Source organism: Mesoplodon mirus, assembly GCF_964341445.2.
Source record: "Mesoplodon mirus genome assembly, chromosome: 14".
In the NCBI taxonomy this organism is placed as follows: Eukaryota; Metazoa; Chordata; class Mammalia; order Artiodactyla; family Ziphiidae; genus Mesoplodon; species Mesoplodon mirus.
Genome location: NC_138990.1, coordinates 14,431,172 through 14,449,028, shown reverse-complemented (window position 1 = coordinate 14,449,028; position 17,857 = coordinate 14,431,172). Strand labels below are relative to the sequence as shown.

General features: G+C 46.6%; 1 protein-coding gene across 5 annotated transcripts; it reads left to right on the top strand.

Moving 5' to 3' along the window:
- The first annotated feature begins 637 nt into the window (after positions 1 to 637).
- ZNF514 (zinc finger protein 514) lies at positions 638 to 16,574 on the top strand. Of its 5 annotated transcripts, none has more exons than XM_082642019.1 (6): positions 638 to 1,296; positions 3,059 to 3,147; positions 7,789 to 7,915; positions 8,225 to 8,320; positions 8,542 to 8,596; positions 10,687 to 12,060. In XM_082642019.1, exons 1-6 carry the CDS (start codon positions 1,278 to 1,280, stop codon positions 10,781 to 10,783), a joined length of 483 nt encoding a protein of 160 aa, XP_082498145.1. In that variant the 5' UTR covers positions 638 to 1,277; the 3' UTR covers positions 10,784 to 12,060. The 5 variants fall into 5 exon arrangements, with proteins under 5 accessions (XP_082498145.1, XP_082498147.1, XP_082498146.1 ...); XM_082642021.1 differs by having other exon boundaries at positions 8,542 to 8,630; XM_082642020.1 differs by lacking the exons at positions 8,542 to 8,596; positions 10,687 to 12,060 and adding an exon at positions 15,708 to 16,574.
- Positions 16,575 to 17,857: the final 1,283 nt, after the last annotated feature.

Sequence of the window (17,857 nt, the reverse complement as noted above, 5' to 3'; positions counted from 1 at the left end):
CCTCTCATGTGTGTGCATGCACCTCTTAGCCAAGGTGGATTCTAGCGAAGAGGCCTATGGGTAGGTTGACATCCCCTACTATGTGGTGGCGGCCCCCCCCCCTTTTGACCTTCAAGGAGCCTTTCTGCGCATGTGTAGTCAGGAAGGTCTCCTTGACCTCGAGATGAGAAATAAGCGGTCTCTTATCTGGGCAGGGCTTAGCTTCTCCTCCTTCCTGCTGTTTTGGCCCCTTCCAGCCTGGGATCCATCTATCTCCTGCCTCACCATGGGCCATCAGATCTCCTGGGCACTTTATAAGAAGTACACATGTCTGGAGAGCCTCCTAGAAATTCTTATTTGGCAGATTAAGGGTAGGGCCCAGGCTTTTTAACAAATCTCTAGTGACTTCTGTTGAGCAACCCCAAGCCAGGCTCTCCGGCCCAGGTACTAAAGGCACTCCCAATATGGGGATTGCTTCCGGTTCCCTGCCCGTGGCTGGGAGCAGGGTGAAACCTCCATCCACGTAGCTGATGCCCTCTTTCCCCACCCGCAGCTGCGGGAGCACAGCACCCAAGAGTCCCCAGTTGCCAGGGCGCAGGCGCTGCTGGGTCCCGCCCTGCAGCCCCGCCCCCCCGCGTGGCGGACGGTCTGCGCAGGCTCAGGATGGGTCTCGGGAGGTGGGGCTGGGGCTGGAACCCGGGTGTCCCTTGGATCTTTGTGGGTTTAGCGACTCCTGGCGCGCAGGCCTGACCTGGGCACCGCGCCCCGAGCCTGTGACACAGTGGGGAGTGTCCCTTCGTGTGCCCGCCTGCGAGGGGCTGAGGAAGCCTGGAGCTGGGCGCAGAGTTGCGGGGCCGGTCGTTTCCCTGTGAGGCTCTCCCCAGAATCCCTGCTGCCTCCGGGCAGTGGAGGAGCGGGCACCGAGGTCGCAGGTGTGGCTGTGGCCGTTTTTCCTGGTGCTCTGCCTGAGAGCTGGGTTCCAGAGCCTGGTCCCTAGGAGGAGAGCGGCGGAGCGGAGCCCGTGGGCGGAGGCCGGGCGCATGAGGGGTCTGGGAGTGGGAGCGGGAGAAGAGCATCGCCCCCGCAGCCATGCTGCGCGCCGCTGGGAAGTGGACCCGGGTTTGACAGCCCTGCTCTGGGCGCTGCGGGTTGCCTGGGCGTCGCTGCCGGAGTGGGAATGCCTGGTGTCACCCAGCTTGCTCCCCGCTCCCTGAACCCCGGGAGGACCGCAGGGACCCGGCCGGCCGAAGGACAGAGATTTGGACCTAGTGAAAGGACATCGCTCCTTAGCACCAGCTATGGACTCCACAGCATCAGGTTTGGCTCTCGAGGGTGCTGCGGGCCAGGCCCCTCCTGCGGGGTTAGTGCTGGGTCGAGGAGGAGGGCCCTAGGAAAGGGCCTGGGAATCCCACTGGAGAGGCAGAGCCAGCAACCGCCTTCCCTGTGGCGGTGCCTTCCAGGCTAAGCAGCGTGAAGTCCCAGCATCCAGAGACCATGGAGGGCATGGCCATGGGAGACTTATCCTAAAGGACAGAGGGGAGAGCAGGAGGGGATCTCTTCCTGCTGTGGCAGGGAGACGGCAATAAACCTGTGAGGGAGTGGCCCTTGGCCAGGGATCAGAGGACAGTGGGGCCATTTGGAGCCTTGCCACCCACTTCCTTTATTACTTCATTAAGTAGTAATGTTTTTCCGGAGCAGCTGGGTACCAGGTCAGCAGTGTACACGGTGGGCACCTCCTGTGACCACCGTCCGCCCCAGTGTTGGGGAGAGCGCAGTCCAGGTGATCCAGGAGATTTTAAGCCATTCCTTTCTTAGTTTAGAATCTCCTGTCCTTCACCAAGTGGGCATTTTATTTTATTTTTGCTGCGTTGGGTCTTCGTTGCTGCACGCGGGCTTTCTCTAGTTGCAGCGAGCAGGGGCTACTCTTTGTTGTGGTGCACGGGCTTCTCATTGCGGTGGCTTCTCTTGTTGTGGAGCACGGGCTCTAGTCACACGGGCTTCAGTAGTTGTGGCACGTGGGCTCTAGAGAGCAGGCTCAGTAGTTGCGGTGCATGGGCTTAGTTGCTCCGCGGCATGTGGGATCTTCCCAGACCAGGGCTCGAACCCATGTCCCCTGCATTGCCAAGTGGGTTCTTAACCACTGTGCCACCAGGGAAGTCCCGGGTGGGCATTTTAGTTCTTCAGTGCACATGCTCAGGGTCATAAAACTGGCCAATGACAGAACTGGGCTAAATCTCTGGGACTCTCACCCCCTCCTTTTTCCTGTATGCCTTGTGGTCTATAGACCAGCAGCACAGGCTTCCCCTGCAAGCTCTCTAGAAATGCAGACTCTCACGCCCTACCCCACATGCCCTGAACCAGTCTGTTTAGCAAGATTCTCAGGAATCCATATGCACATTAAAGTTTGAAAAGTGCTGACCTGTGCTATGCCATGCTGCCTGCCTACCTACCTGCTTTTGTTGGTGGTGGCCTTAGCCACTTCTCTGGCATGTTTGGGGTTAGTTTTTTGTTTGTTTGAAGACTTTAAAAAGAGTATGATACAAAGGCCTATAATAGAGGGGCTCTCAAAATACACTCTAGAGACCTAACGGTGCTTAGAACATAGAGGACAGCTTCTCAGGAAGAGCTGGCCTCTGCGTTGCTTCCCAGGGATAAGGGGAGAGGTGTAACTTCTTCCCCAAAGTCCTATATCCCTATGTGGCCTCGTCCTAGGCTTTATTTTGTATTGTTAACCTGTCTTATACCCTCAGGTTACATTAAAATTCCTTGAAGTTCTTATTCACGTTTATATTTTCAAAAGGCCTAGTAAATGACCTGCATATTGGAGGCCCAGGAAATAACTCTCCGATACAGTGGCCAGACTGTGGTCACACTTCAGCTACCTACAGCTTGCTGTGGCCTATGGACAGGTGGGGACCTCACGCAGCTGTGTACAAGGGCAGCCTCTAGCCCGTCCGTCAGCTCCCTTTGGCCCAGCCTTGTCCCCAGAACCATGGAAGTGACACACTGACTTGGGGAGTCTGGGAGCTGTAAATCTCATGAGGGTTAGCCTTCCTTATGGCTCCTTTTACCTTCCTAGTTCTCCCTTCTCAGGACCCTGCTCTTCCTCCAGAGAGATGCCCAGGAGAAAAGGGAACAGCCAGCTTATGCCTGAAAACCAGGCCCCAGGTGAGTTGGGGTTCTCTTAATTTTTCCTCAATTGCCTGAACTATGGATAGTTTTGCCTCCTTTTCTCTGGAGCCTCCTCGTTTACCAGAGGGAACTGACCCCAATTCCTGCTCTGCAGGAGGCCAAGCCCATCAAGGCTTTTGCTGGCCTCCTTGCGCCTTGCCCAGGGCCCTCTTCTCTCTGCTCAGGGTGCACTCACTCAGATCCTTTGGTTTATTTCTGTAACGGGCACTGTGGTGAGTACCAAGAAATGTGAGAGCACCCTGGCCCTGAAGGAGATGTCACAGCCACAGAGGGGAGAGGACCGGGATGCAGCCCCAATCACAGTAAGGATGTGCGTGGTTTGATGGCAGATGGAATGGCACAGACAGGCCTTTCCATCAGAGTTTGGGAAAAGGAGAACCAGCCTGTGCTGGAGAGGTTGGGGAAGGTGCCTGGAGAAGTGGGGACAAGGAGTTTCTGAGGGTTCGGACAGGTGAGGAGGTCATTTGAGGCGGGACCCCTGTGCAAATGTTATCTTCCCGGATTAGTGTGGCAACGCGCTTAACTTCACTGCTTCTGGCTGTGTGACCTTGGATGAATCACCTAAACTCTCAGTGCCCTGGTTTTGCCAACAGTAAAATGAGGATGATAATCATGTTGATGATAATGATGAAAATAATAAAAGCTATTATTTGCTGAAAACCAAATAGGCATCAGGAACTAGTCTACACAATTTATTTATACTAATTGATTTCATCTTTAAAACAATCCCATTTTGCAGAATGGCAACTGAGGCACAGAGAGGTAACCTGAGGAAACCAAGGCACAGAGAGATAAAGTAACATGGTCCTGGTTATCTAGCTAATGATGGGGGGAGCCAGTTTCAGATCTGGGTTGTCTGGCTCCAGACTCAACCACTCAGTAATACATCCACCTCATGCAGTTGTTGGAGTCTTCTGGCAAATGGAGTTGCCTAGTCCTTGTCAGCTTCAGTTGCGATGGGGATGAAGGGGTTAATGGTGACTGACTGTAGAGGTGGATTCAGGTTTGGCTGTAGGAGGCTGGATGTGGAGGGAGAACCAAGTGGAGGGCTGTGAACGCCAGCCTGCATCGTTTCCTATCCATTTCCTAGCATCCAAGATGGTGGTTTAGTGGGATTCTGGCTTGATAATAGACATTTATAATTAGTATTCTAGTCAATGGGGGAAACCCTCACCAATAAGGAATTCTCTCAAGTAATTAGTAGAGTAATAAAGAGCTTAAACCTCTTTGGCCTTGAGGTACACCATTCAGAGCTTCGTCTAGTTGTATTGTGGGAGCAACAGCCCCCAGCTCTCACTGGCCCACAGTAATGAAGTGTGTTTCCTCTGTACGTTACCTGTCAGTAGTGGGCTGGCTGTCACTCTGCTCCATACCCTCTTCACTCTGGGATTCAGGCTGAAGGATCAGCCCTCCTCTGGGGTGTGCCGTTCTTGTGGCTGGGGGAAGGTGCAGTGTGAGGCTCAGGAGACGGCTCTCCAGCCTTCTGCTGAGAACTGGCACGTGCTGCTTCTGCTCACAACCCATTGGCCAGAGCAGGTCATGTGGCCATGCCTAGTGTCCGTGAGGTGGGAAGTATAAGCCTCCCATAGTAAGGGGCCCAGAGGGAGGGGCAGTAAACATTCTGAACAAACAATTACACTGTCTGTTCTCTTGCTCACAGATGTTCACTTCCCTCCCTCCTGCACACAAGATTTCTCCCCAGGGGAGATAACCCAAAAGCCCCATCCAGTCAGAGCATCAGGATTCAAGTCCTGGATGGTGTGATATTTTGGACATCAGGTCTGGATATTTCTCCTCTGGATATGGAGATCTATGAAAAAAGACAGGCTGCCTGAATCCATATATCCCACATACAGTGGAACAATGGGGCTGGATAATCACAATAAACACCCCTGTTCAGAAAGGGGAAAATGGGAGGAGCCCAGTAGTCCCTGGTCTGTAACAGTTATGAAATTCCACTGGGCAGAGCATGCATATGGCTGATTCACTTTGTTGTGCAACAGAAACTAACACAGAATTGTGAAGCAGTTATACTCCAATAAATATCTCTTAAAAAAAAAATTCCACTGGGCAGACTTGGTGAAGACCTTGGCCTTGGGAGTGGGGAAGTCTTTCGGTTAGATGCGGTGGTTCTGCTCCCTGGGTACAGCTCCCCAGTCCAGTGTTCTCCTTGGCTCTTAGCTCTGCCCTCCAGAAGTTCCTTCCTTTTGCAGTATCCCCCTCGGTCACATATGAAGATGATGTTGGAGAATAAACTCTTTGAGGGCTAAGCAGCTTTTTCATTCTGCCTGAGTAGGTTGATGGCCCATGGATTGTTTCAAGTCATGAACATTCAGTGTGACTCTCAAAAACTCGACCAGCTTTTTGTGTACCTCCTTCCATTAGCTCCCTGTGTCAATAGCTGTTCCCACAGTTCTTGTTGAAATATGCCCCTCTCTTTAGACTTAATTGTGGAGCTTTTGGGGTTTCCTTGGGAAAACCATACTTTTAGTCACTCTGAACAGATTGGTCCCACTGAAAGGATTTACTGGGAGCCAGCTGAAATTAATAAGAGGTTTAAACAAAAGGTTTGACAACCACACCCATGATTTGGTCCTTGCCATTAGGCTGAATTTTAATCATCCTTTGTCATGCAAAAGCCATATTTATTTTGTCTTTGACCAGCTGGAAATGAGAATTGGTTAAATCTCCAACCCTGCAAGTCCTGGAATTTCTGGACACTTTCTTTGGGCTTCCATTTTTATTTTGCAAATCAGCAAACTCTTGAGCTCATATTTTTTCTTCCTGTAATACTGTCAAATGACAGTGCCAATGACAACCAACTCATACTACTGATATTATGTTTCCCTCCTCTTTTTTTTTTTCTTTTCTTTTCTTTTTTTTTGTGGTACACGGGCCTCTCACTGCTGTGGCCTCTCCCGTTGCGGAGCACAGGCTCCGGACGCGCAGGCTCAGCGGCCATGGCTCATGGGCCCAGCCGCTCCGCGGCATGTGGGATCTTCCCGGACCGGGGCACGGACCCGCGTCCCCTGCACTGGCAGGTGGCCTCTCAACCACTGCGCCACCAGGGAAGCCCTATGTTTCCCTCCTCTTTTCATAGCATCACAAGCTCATGCTTGCATTGCTCGTCTTTCAAGTTACTGCAGCAACAGCTTTACCCCACAGTTCACCACCAAACTACATGGGTTGCCATCTTGCCAATAAGTTTCTTCACTGCCTGGCCCTGAAGACAGTGTCACGTATTTTAGGCTTTTTGTCATGGCAGAACCCTACTTGGAGTACCAGCTTTTTTAATGAGTCAGTTCAGGCTAGTTATGCTGTGATAACAACAGCAAACCCTGAGAGACTTACACCAGCAATGGTTTATTTCTTGTCCACATTACACACAAGCTGTGGTTTTGCCCCACATCTTCACTCTGGGATCATGTGCTGTTCTCAAAGCAGAGGAAAAAGAAGCAATTGCAGAACCTCCACTGACTCTGAAGGCTTTTGCTCATTAAGAAGCTCATGTCACTTCCTTCACATTCCGTCTGTGAAAGCACATTATTTGGCCACACCTGAGTCAGTGGGGTAGGAAGATCTATTTTGTAGGGAGGGCCAATGAATATTTTGAACAAATAGTATAATCTATCACAAGAGGTTACTAAAGTAGTGAGTTTTCCACATTTGATTATTCTGGACTGCCTTTAACTTAATATAAAATTGTTACTTTGGCTTATTCTATGGAAACCTTAGCGTCCAAATGGGATTTGACTTTTAAACGTTTTGGGGGGAAAGTAACAGTACTACCTTCACTTATCTGCTTTACAGTTCATAGTTGATGGATTATTGTACAGTGTAAGTCCAATGAGAGTGTTGCTGTTATAGTGACAGGATAGTTCTGGTTGGGACCCACAGAATGGTTGTACCTTGTGGGGACCTGAGATCCAGGGTCTCACTCTCAACTTTGCACATTCAGGAACTGAAAAATGATTAGGCTTTGGGGGAGAGGATTTATGTTAATCAAACTCACAGAAGTCTTAACTGATTCACTATAAGGCCACTTGATATACTTTCAGTGAACTGTGTGCTGGCAGGCTGTTTTGGGGATAAGTTATTCTAAGCCCCAAATGATTTTATTTGGCCTTAGCAACAGTTGTCATTGAAATCCTAGGTCACAAGTTTCAAAAATACTTAATTAGAAAACTACTGATACCATTGCATTTCAGAATGCAGAGCATGAGTTTATTACTTCTAATTGATTCTATTTAAATGTCACTAAATTGAGAGTGAAACCTTTTGAAAACTGAGGAAATGGATTGTATTTCTCTCTCCCATATAAGCAGAGTGTCTCTGTAGGCCTGATTCTCCTGAGACCCCGATTACATTTCTGAGCAGCTTGATGTTGACATATGTGGGCACTGGGTGGGATGCCAAGTAGTAAGGATGACACAATCCCTGGAGCAGCTTAAAATATTTTTGAGATGATAAAACCCAGAACGGGGGCATTGCGATAGCTAGGAAGTCTCGGAATCCCTTCCTGTACATCCTGAGGTTCTACTCAGACACCAGTCCACTCTCCTCCCCAGGGCCGTGAGTGTGCTCCCCGAGGGTGCAAGAGTGTCTTCTGTGTTTCAGGACCTGATGACATTTGAGGATGTGGCTGTGGAATTCACCCGGTGGGAGTGGGGGCAGCTGGACCCTACTCAGAAGGACGTGTACCGGGAAGTGATGCTGGAGAATTTCAAGAACCTGGCCTCCCTGGGTGAGCTCAGCTCCTCCAAAGCCCAAAGCCTGCCCATCATGCCATCTTGCTGTTTAAAAGCTAGGGGTGTCTGGGCCTGTTGGCTGATTTTTGCCCTGGGATTCTGGAATTAGACATTTACATTCTCTTTGGGGCCCAGAGATACAGTATTTCTACTCCTTGCTCCTAGGAAAAGTCCCACTCCATCTGAACTCAGAGTAAGAAGTTTCATGACTGCTCCTGATACTTCACAGTGCTTATTCTTTGGAGGCTGTCTACAAGCCTTGACCTCTGGCATACACAGTCCTGATCCTTCTCCTTTCCCACCAGGGTTTCCAATGCCCAAACCGTATGTGATCTGCCGCTTGGAGGACGGGGAAGAGCCCTGTCTGTTGGAGAGAGAAATCTCGACAGGTGCCCCCGCAGGTGAGTGAGTTGGACCAAAGCAGATAATAAGGCCCAACTGAGAGTGGGAGTTTCCCCTGAGCCCTTGGTCAGGGGGCTTTTCTTTGAAAAGGTGAGGTCACTCGCCAGGAACCCTCAACACCAGTATTTTGAATACCTGTAGGCTTTTGTAATGTTTTCTGGTGGGAAACGAAGAGATGTTCCTTTTCTTCTCTAGTGTTTATATTTCCCTTGTTACCTAGGTCTGCCCACCCTTCAGGGTTCTTGGGGCTGTGCATCATCGCTAGATGTCACACGGTCAGTATTAGATGGAATCTAAGGATCAACAGATGTAAGTGCCCAGCAATCCTATATCAGCAGGGCTAAGAGAGTTAGCAAGGGACCAGACTGAACAGTTAAGTAGCCCAGAAATTAAAGGGTTACTGGCAAGGACATCCTGATGGATAAAGTCAGGAAGATCAAGGTGAGGACACTTTACGGCTTGGTTAAGCTAAGCTGCAACACAGGTAATTCCAGGAACAAAGATGACTCCTTACTAGCTGTTGATGGAATCTCTTTGAAACTGTTTATTCCTAGGTGATCTGAGAGTACCCTGTAGGCTCCACCCCTTAGGGTAGAATTCTGGACACAAAGCTCTCCTGACTCCCATGTGTAGCCTAAGCATACTGGAGGTGACAGTCTGTGTCAGTGTCCGTCTCTGAGGCAGAATCAGCCTCAGGCCAGAGCTAACGCTCCTGAAAGCAGGGCTCAAATCCTGACAGCACAGGCTGGGCCACGTCATGGGAACCTAAAAGAGAGGAGAGAGAGGGAGGATGCTGATCTCCTCTATTTAGTACTCTCTTGATCTTGTTTCCTTCCAGAATGAGGGCAAGGGTCTGACATCTGGATCTAGTCTCATCATCAATATCTGTCTGTTTACAATGTTCTGCAAACATGGCTGTGTTTCAGACTCTCTCGGGGAGCCTGATAAACATGCATATCCCCAGGAGCCACACAAGACCTACTGGCTCAGAATCTGGCCTCTGGGAGCCCTGGTTAGGCATTGCCAGTCATTTTACTCTTCAGAAGGGTCACTATTATTGTATTAGCTTTCTGTTGTTGCTGAAACAAACTGTCACAAACTTAGCGGCTTTAAGCAACATGTTTATTATCTCACAGTTCATAGGTCAGAATCAAGCATGGGTCTCACAGTGTTACAACCAAGGTATCAGCAGGGCCAAGTTCCTTTCTGGAGTGTCTAGGGAAGAATCTGTTTCCTGTCCCTTTGGGTTGTTGGCAGTACCAATTCCTTGTAGTTGTAAAACTGAGCTCCTCATTGTCTTACTGGCTGTAAGCTGAGGGGCGTTCCTAGCTTCTAGAGACTGCTACATTCCTTGGCCCCTGGGGCCCTTCCTCCACCTTCAAAGCCAGAAATGGTGGACTGAGTCCTTCTCACACCACATCTCTCTGACTCAGCCAGGAAATGTTCTCTGATTTTGAGAACTCTTGTGATTAGATTGGGCCCACCTGAATGATTCAGGATAATCTTCCTATCTCAAGGTCTGTGCCCTTAATCACATCTGCAAAGTCCCTTTTGCCATGTAAAGTAACATATTTATATGTTCCTGGGATTAGAGCATGGAAATCTTTGGTGGGTAATTATTCTGCCCACCACAATTACATACAGTAATATAATACATGGTATATGTATATTATATAATACATAATAATGTGTGGCGTGGACTGAGGTGTTGAGGGAAGATTTTGCGGAGGGCATCTTCCTAACCCTCCTCTCATCTTTACAATCTTTGGACTTATCTTGTGTCCTGCAGTCCAAACACTGTTCTCTCAGGTTTTCCTAATCTCCAGTCACCTGCTTATCTTATTCTTGACACCTCCAAAACTTTCTTCAGACATACACCATTCTTGGAAGAAACTGTACACCTCTTTTAGATATTATTTTATTTATTAAAAATTTTTTTAAAATTTTATTTTCGGCTGCATTGGGTCTTTGTTGCTGTGTGCGGGCTTTCTCTAGTTGTGGCGAGTGGGGGCTACTCTTTGTTGCGGTGTGCAGGCCTCTCTTGTTGCGGAGCATGGGCTCTAGGTGTGTGGGCTTCAGTAGTTGTAGCACGTGGGCTCAGTAGTTGTGGCTCGCGGGCTCTAGAGCGCAGGCTCAGTACTTGTGGCGCATGGGCTTAGTTGCTCCATGGCATGTGGGATCTTCCCGGACCAGGGATCGAACCTGTGTCCCCTGCATTGGCAGGTGGATTCTTAACCACTGTGCCACCAGGGAAGTCCCGAGATATTATTTTAAAGGTTAATTATCTTACGTCTATTATAGGACTTTACTTCCTCTTGGCACATGGAACAGGTAATAATAGACTGTCTTTCTTTTTTTTCCCCAGACTGGGAGAGAAGGCATCAAGCCAAGGAATCAATGCTAAGTCAGGGAATTTCCAAAGAAGAATTATTCCGGATAGCATCAGTGGAAAAACACATTAGAGATGAACTCTGGTCCTCCAAACTGAAAGCAACTTGTGGTTGTGATGACCAGTTAGAGATGCATCCAAAAAAGCAGGAGAGACATCTGAAAGAAATGTCATTCACTCACAAATCTACTACCACCCTTAGGAGAGATCATGAGTGGAGTGAATTTGGGACAAGTTTAGGTTTAAGATCAGTCCCTGTTAACCAACACAGTGTTCTCATGGGAGAAGGATACTATAAATGTGATACAGATTTCAGAGAGACTTCAGGGAGAAATAACTCTCAGAGAACCCATCCAGGGAAGAAATCTTGTAAATGCAATGAATGTGGGAAGTTGTTCCATTTCCAGTCAGAACTTAGGCGCCATCAGAGATGTCACACTGGAGAAAAGCCCTATGAGTACAGTGAATGTGGAAGAGCCTTTGGTCATATTTCATCCCTTATTAAACATCAGAGAACTCATACTGGAGAAAAGCCCTATGAATGCAGCGAATGTGGGAGAGCCTTTAGCCAGAGTTCATCTCTTGTTCTACATTATAGATTTCATACTGGAGAGAAACCCTACAAATGTAATGAATGTGGAAGGGCCTTTGGTCATACTTCATCCCTTATTAAACATCAGAGAACTCACACTGGAGAAAAGCCCTATGAATGCGGAGAATGTGGGAGAACCTTCAGCCAGAGTTCCTCTCTCATTGTACATTACAGATTTCATACAGGAGAGAAACCCTACAAATGTAATAGATGTGGGAGAGCCTTCAGCCAGAGTTCCTCTCTCACTCAGCATTATAGATTTCACACTGGAGAGAAACCCTACAAATGTAATGAATGTGGAAGAGCCTTTGCTCACACTGCATCCCTTATTAAACATCAGAAAAGTCATGCTGGGAAAAAAACCCTATGAATTCAGACAATGTGGGAATGCTTTCATCTGGAGTACACACACCACTAAACCTCAGATAATTATATATATATATATATATATATAATATGAGTGTAATGTATGTGGGAAGGCTTCTGGTCGGAGGACCTGTCTCGTTAAACATCAGACAGGACATACTAAACTGAAGCTCTGTTAATATCAAGAGGGGGAGTGGGCTTTCGTCACAACTCCTCCCTTATCAAACACCAGAGAATTCAAACTAGTAAGAAACTATGTGAACGTAATGGATTTGGAAAGGCTTTAGTTAGTGGACACACATTATTCAACATCAGACAATTTATACTGAGGAGAAGCCTTATCTGTGTAATGAGTATAGCACAGCCTTCAGTCACATATTATTCCATAAAAACCCCAGGTAACCATACTGGAGAGAAACTCCTCAAGTACGGTAAAAGCTGTCAGTAATACTTCTCTTCTTGCCTTACTAAGCATCAGGAATACATACTAAAGAGAATCGCTGAGAAAGCAGTAAATGTGGGAAGGCCTTCAATCACAGCACATCCCTTATTAAGCATCAGAGAATTCGTTCTTGAGAAAAACCCTGTGGACATGGTGAACGTGGGAGAGCCTTCAGCCAAACCTCCTACCCTTATAAACATCAGCAAGCTCACCCCACTGGTTAGAAACCCTGGGGATGTAATGCATGTGGGAAAGGCTTTGGTGGATGTTCTGCCCTTTTTGCACATCAGAGAATTTGTACTAGAGTGACTCTCTGGATTTTGTGAAACTGGGAAAGCCCACTAGCCAGAAGCCAGAACTACACATATTGTATAGTTCCCTTTATATGAACTCCACTAGTAATAATGTGTGTCCTCTAACTAAAGCCTTTCCAAATCCAAAACCCTCAGCATACATTAAGGCTTCACCCAAAAGGGAAACCCTGGGAGCTTAATGAATGTGAGGAAAGTTGATTCATAAAGCTAGAGCTGAAAGGAAGCTAAGAGACCACCTAGTCTGGTGATTTCCTACCTGCTGGGGGTTGTTTTTATAACCACTTGTGTTGTCTCCCCATCCTGTTACTGATGGGAGAGGGGGTGCTGTGTGGGTGAAGAGTGAAGGCTGAGGAAGGTGGAGGCACCAGTGACCTAGCCCAGCCATATTTTACAGCTAAGGAATCTGAGGTTCGGAGAGTGCCACGCCCTGGTCTATACACCTAACTGCTGGACTTCTTTCCTCCTGGTTCACGGCTATAGTTTGGGGATTGAGAGACTGAAGGCCTTCCCTGCACAAAAGCTCCATGCACTTGTTTCTCTGTAATGTGACTTTTATGAGGCAGTAGAGTACTCTTATTAAAGTTTTTGTGAGCAAAAAGCAATTTTAATAGATCTTGACGCTACTCGATTTGGGATTTTTGAAATAAATAAATTTTAAACATCAATTAAAATATGGGTATTATTAAAATCAAAACCTCAAAAACATTATCCTAAGTGAGAGTAGCCAGATGCCAGGGACCACATAGTGTATGGTTCCCTTTATATGAAATGGCCAGAAAAGGCAAATCTTCAGAGACAAAGTAGATCAGTGGTTGCCTGGGGCTGGGAGTGGCAACTGGGAGTGACTGCCGATATTTCAAGGAATCTCACTGGGGTGGTGGGGCTCTCCTAAAACTGGATTATGGTGATGGCTGAACAACTTGGTAAATTACTAAAACTCACTGAAATGTGCAAATAAAATGTAAATTTTATGGTATGTAAATTATACCTCAACTGTTTTTCAAAAATCAAATATACAGACATACCAACTTGCTAAACCAATTTTCCTATCTCGTCTGTTACTTCAAGCCATCTGTGTGTCTTTGCTATCACTTTCTATTTTCTGTAATGGTTATTCCTAGGCTTACTGGGTCTCAAGTTCATGGCATGTTGTCTCTGCAACCTATGTGGAGGAGTGAAGACCAAGAGCTGTCATAGGCCAGAGGAGTCTTGACTAAAGGAATTAGCTTGCACTAAGGACAGTCGTTCAAACATTTAAAGTCCAGATGAGGCAGCTGAGCCCAGAATTCAGGGAACCAGCTCAAAGTGGGGCCATGCAGACAAGCAGGATCTAGGGGTACAAGAGGTTGGCAGAGGGGAGTAGGCAGGTAGAAGGCACAGGAGGCATCTGGACAGCTAAGATCATGATGCCAGCCTAGGAGCCTGAAAGTCATGGGAAATTCTTCCCAGAGATTCAAAGTTCACAGCAGAAATAGCACATATTTTACATTAGTAGCAGCTTAGTTTGCTCTGTCACACATCTTTTCCCTCCAGTGCCCTTCTCTAGCCCCTGCCCAGGTCACTTTATGTACCTGGATACCTGCAACAACTTTGTAGCTGGTCTTTGCCTAACATTTGTCCCTTCCTCTTGTATCTCGGCCACGTTAACCATTCTCACCAGTGTGCACCCATTCGCACCCCTGAAAGCCTTTGTACTGCCTACAGGATAAATGCTCGCCTCTCAGTTGAGCATTTACTGCCCTCTTCAGTCTGCCCTAATCTCCTGCTGCTCCTGACAAGAACCTCTATTTCAGAAAAACTAGCTTGCCTGCCATACTTAAGACATGCCTCTGCACTTCCCAGCCTGGGCCGTTCTGCTCAAGCCGTTCCACCAGCCTGGAATGCCCCCGCCACTGTCTAAAGCCTAATAATCAGTCAGAACCCTGTTCAAAGGTCCACTCCTTGGGGAATAATTCTCTTGAACACTGATGAGAAGTCAGGTCTTATTCATTTGCAATTGTAAAAGCATTTGTTGTATCCGTAAGTATTTAAAAATGAACAATATATAGATGGGGGTAGTTCTTAGCACTATCTTGATCTATTTAAGTCACGGGTTGTTTATCATCTTGCCACTCTCTTGTCTCCTGAAGCAGATTATCAGCTGCTTCAGGTCATTTCTCATACTTCCTCTCAGAAATGAGCACCCAGTAGGTCCTCACTAACCACGTATTAATTTGAAAAACAACTTGTATTGCCCAAGTTTTCTCAGTGCCCTGACTGCACAGTTTCTACTAGATGAAAATCTTTCCTTCTAGAACACTACCAATCAAAGATTTTCTTAGAAAAATACTACATTGCTCCTGTAATTATTTTTCAGTTCCAAATATAGATTAGCATTGTTCCATCTTTTGGGGTTGTTGTATGCGTATATGAAAACTCACTGCTATTTTATTTTGTAGCACTTCTCATTCCAGCTACCCAGAGGTGGGCCAAACTTCACAGGTTAAGGAAACAGTCACCCACAAGACTGCTCTCACTTCACACACCAGCCATGAATTGGGGGTGGGTCCCTAGGTCACCCTTCTGACTATCTGGCTACAAATTTGGGAGTTCCCACTACTCTTTCAGACTTGGTAATTCTATATAACTACTCTCAGAACTCAAAAAAGTGCTGTATTTATTATGATAATTTTATTATAGCAAAAGGATACAAATCAAAACCAGCCTAAGGAAGAGACACAGAGGGTAAGGTTTGGGAACAGCACAAATGTGAGGCTTCCCCAGGAACACATTACCCTTCTGGCATATTGATGTGTAACAACAATACATAGAGTGCTTCCAGGCCAGGAAACTCACCTGAGCTTTGTTGCCCAGAATTTTATTGGGGTTTCATTACGTTGGCGTGATCAATTGACCACACAGTTGAATTCCATCTCCAGTGCCCTCCACCCCGAGGTTGGGCTGATACCATGTGGCTCAAAGCCCCAACCCTCTAATCACTTGGTTGATCTGTCAGGCATGGCCAGTCCCCATCTTGAGTCATCTCATTTGAGTGAACTAGGGGCCAACCACGAGTCACTTCATTAGCATAAACTATCAGATATGGTCCCTGGGGGGTCACTATGAATAACAAAGATATCCTATCACTCAGGAAGTTCCAAGGATTTAGAGGTTACCTCCTAACACACACTCAAATCAATGTAAAAATGCTTCTTCAATTATTTTTCAAATAAGTCATAAACATAAAGACTGTACTTTAAACATTCCTCATCAAATAATTGCAATATACCACTTCTGCTTGCAGACCACTGGCAAGAACTTGAACATAGGACTATGGCTGATGGCAAGGGAGGCTGGAAATGGAAGTGTTTGTCCTGGGCAGCAATGGGGCCAATGAAAATTGGGGGATTCTATTACTAAGGAAGAAGAGGAGGATGGATATTGACAAATGACCAGGAATCTGTGCCTGAAGACCCCAATACTTCAAAGCCATTTGGGAATGAGATCATATCCATGATCCTCTCTGGGTCTCAGTCTTCTCCTCTGTAAGATGAAGGGCTTTGCACTTGTGGAAATAAATGAAGACTACCCAAATGAGAAGAAACAGGCTGTTTATTCAGAGCTTGCCATAGCAAAGGCTCAGCCACTATCACCTGCACCTGGCAGAGACCCAAAGGCGTGAAGGGATTAAGAAAGCTTTACGATGAGAAGAAAAAAAATGAAAGCTTCAGGTATGCCCTGACTGGAAGTTGTCGGCATGGGAAAACTGGAGGGGGGCTAACTCGGAGCAGGATATCTTATGTGATTGGTTTGGGCAGCATATTTGGTTTTCTATGTTTGGTTCTAAGTTGGAAGTGAGGGCAAAGAATAGGGGGGAAGTAGCAGTCATCTGGCTGTTCTGAGCTGATTGCTGCAGAGGCTGTGGTCTGGCATCCAGGCTGGTTGCTGCAAAGGTGTGGGACAGAGTTCTATTGTCAAATAAGGTGTATCCATTGTCCATTGGTATATTTAGTCCCTCAGTTCTCCCTTTTGGTCACTTTCTGGCTTGAGAGAGGCTGACCAATTCAGAGATGCTGGAGAGCCAGACCTTTACGGAGGATTGTTTGGTTGTCTCCATAGTAAACTTATCATGAGATCTTTTTGATCTTTTTGTTGTTGTATCATCATGGCAATCAGATCTGATGAGAGAGAAGCTGTGCAGAAGCATTGAGCCAAGTAGTGTTTTCTTTAAGGTGATGTACTGCCTGTTCTACCATGCCTGTTTCATTGAGCCAAGTATAGCAATGGCATAGATGCCCCCATGATTAGTCAGTAAGAAGTTTAGTGCAAAGCAATCGCCCATAACTACTTGAGCCAGTGAGCTGAGACAAAACTACAGATCTTCAATCTAGGGAAGAGGTGGTGTCATAACTTCTGGCAGAGTTAGTGAGTCATAGGTCTCTTATAGTCTTTTTTGTCTCCCACCATTGGAAATACTGCTCTGATTGCTCACATAAACAATGGGTCAGCAATTCCCCAAGGCAGAGTGCATGAATAATTAAGGGTGGCCACATTTTGGAGCTCTTGCCTGGGTTGGAATTTCCAGCACTGGTGATTTATAAAGTTAGGATTTCTATATACAGTTTTGGGATGCTATTCCTAAAGCGCATGAAGTTTTAGTCTGAGGAAAACGAGACCTGTTGACCTGGTTACAAAGGAAGTAGAATCCAGTAAGGGCACATAGAGATCCAGGAAAAAAGTCGTTCATGACATGAGATTGGAACCAAAGCCTCACATTAGCTCTGCTATATATTTGGATCCCTTTACTGTCTTCCTGCTGATAAGTAACTGGCCTACTATCCTAATGAAGGTTGTTGAATTCAAATTCAGAATTACCTGGATTCTGATAAAAATTGGCTCTTTTTCTGGGAGAGTGGGACACTGGCAAAGTCACAGGTTGATTTGTTTAAGGTCATTTGTCCCTGTAGGTGCTAATGGAAAAACCACTGGCTTTAATTCTCTCTAGTCTCATTTGGTGAGACCAGAACCGTTCATATATATTTATCATGATGGTCTGCCAATGGATGGCATATCCAGCAGTTGGTGAGACTTAGAGTAGTGGCTACTATTTAGGATAATCTAAGAATGGCATTAGAATGAGTACGCTCTGGGGACTTCCCTGGTGGTCCAGTGGTTAAGACTTTGCCTTCCAGTGCAGGGGGTGCGGGTTCAATCCCTGGTTGGGAAGCTAAGATCCCACATGCCAAAAAACCAAAACATAAAACAGAAGCAATATTGTAACAAATTCAATGAAAGACTTAAAAAAAAAGAATGAGTACGCTGTGACCTAACAGTTATAATGAAGAGGGAAGAAAAGAGAAAACGGGTCATTACGGGTGGATGACAACCAGGAATCAACAGAAATGAGAAGAATAACTATAAGCAAGCAGATGAAAAACAAAACAAGACTTTTTT

Bases quoted from the DNA above. Each gene is read 5' to 3' on its own strand.
- ZNF514 (XM_082642017.1), top strand. The intron at 7,916-8,224 runs GTGAGCTCAGCT...CTTTCCCACCAG, and splicing joins CAAGAACCTGGCCTCCCTGG to GGTTTCCAATGCCCAAACCG. The intron at 8,321-10,686 runs GTGAGTGAGTTG...TTTTTTCCCCAG, and splicing joins CTCGACAGGTGCCCCCGCAG to ACTGGGAGAGAAGGCATCAA.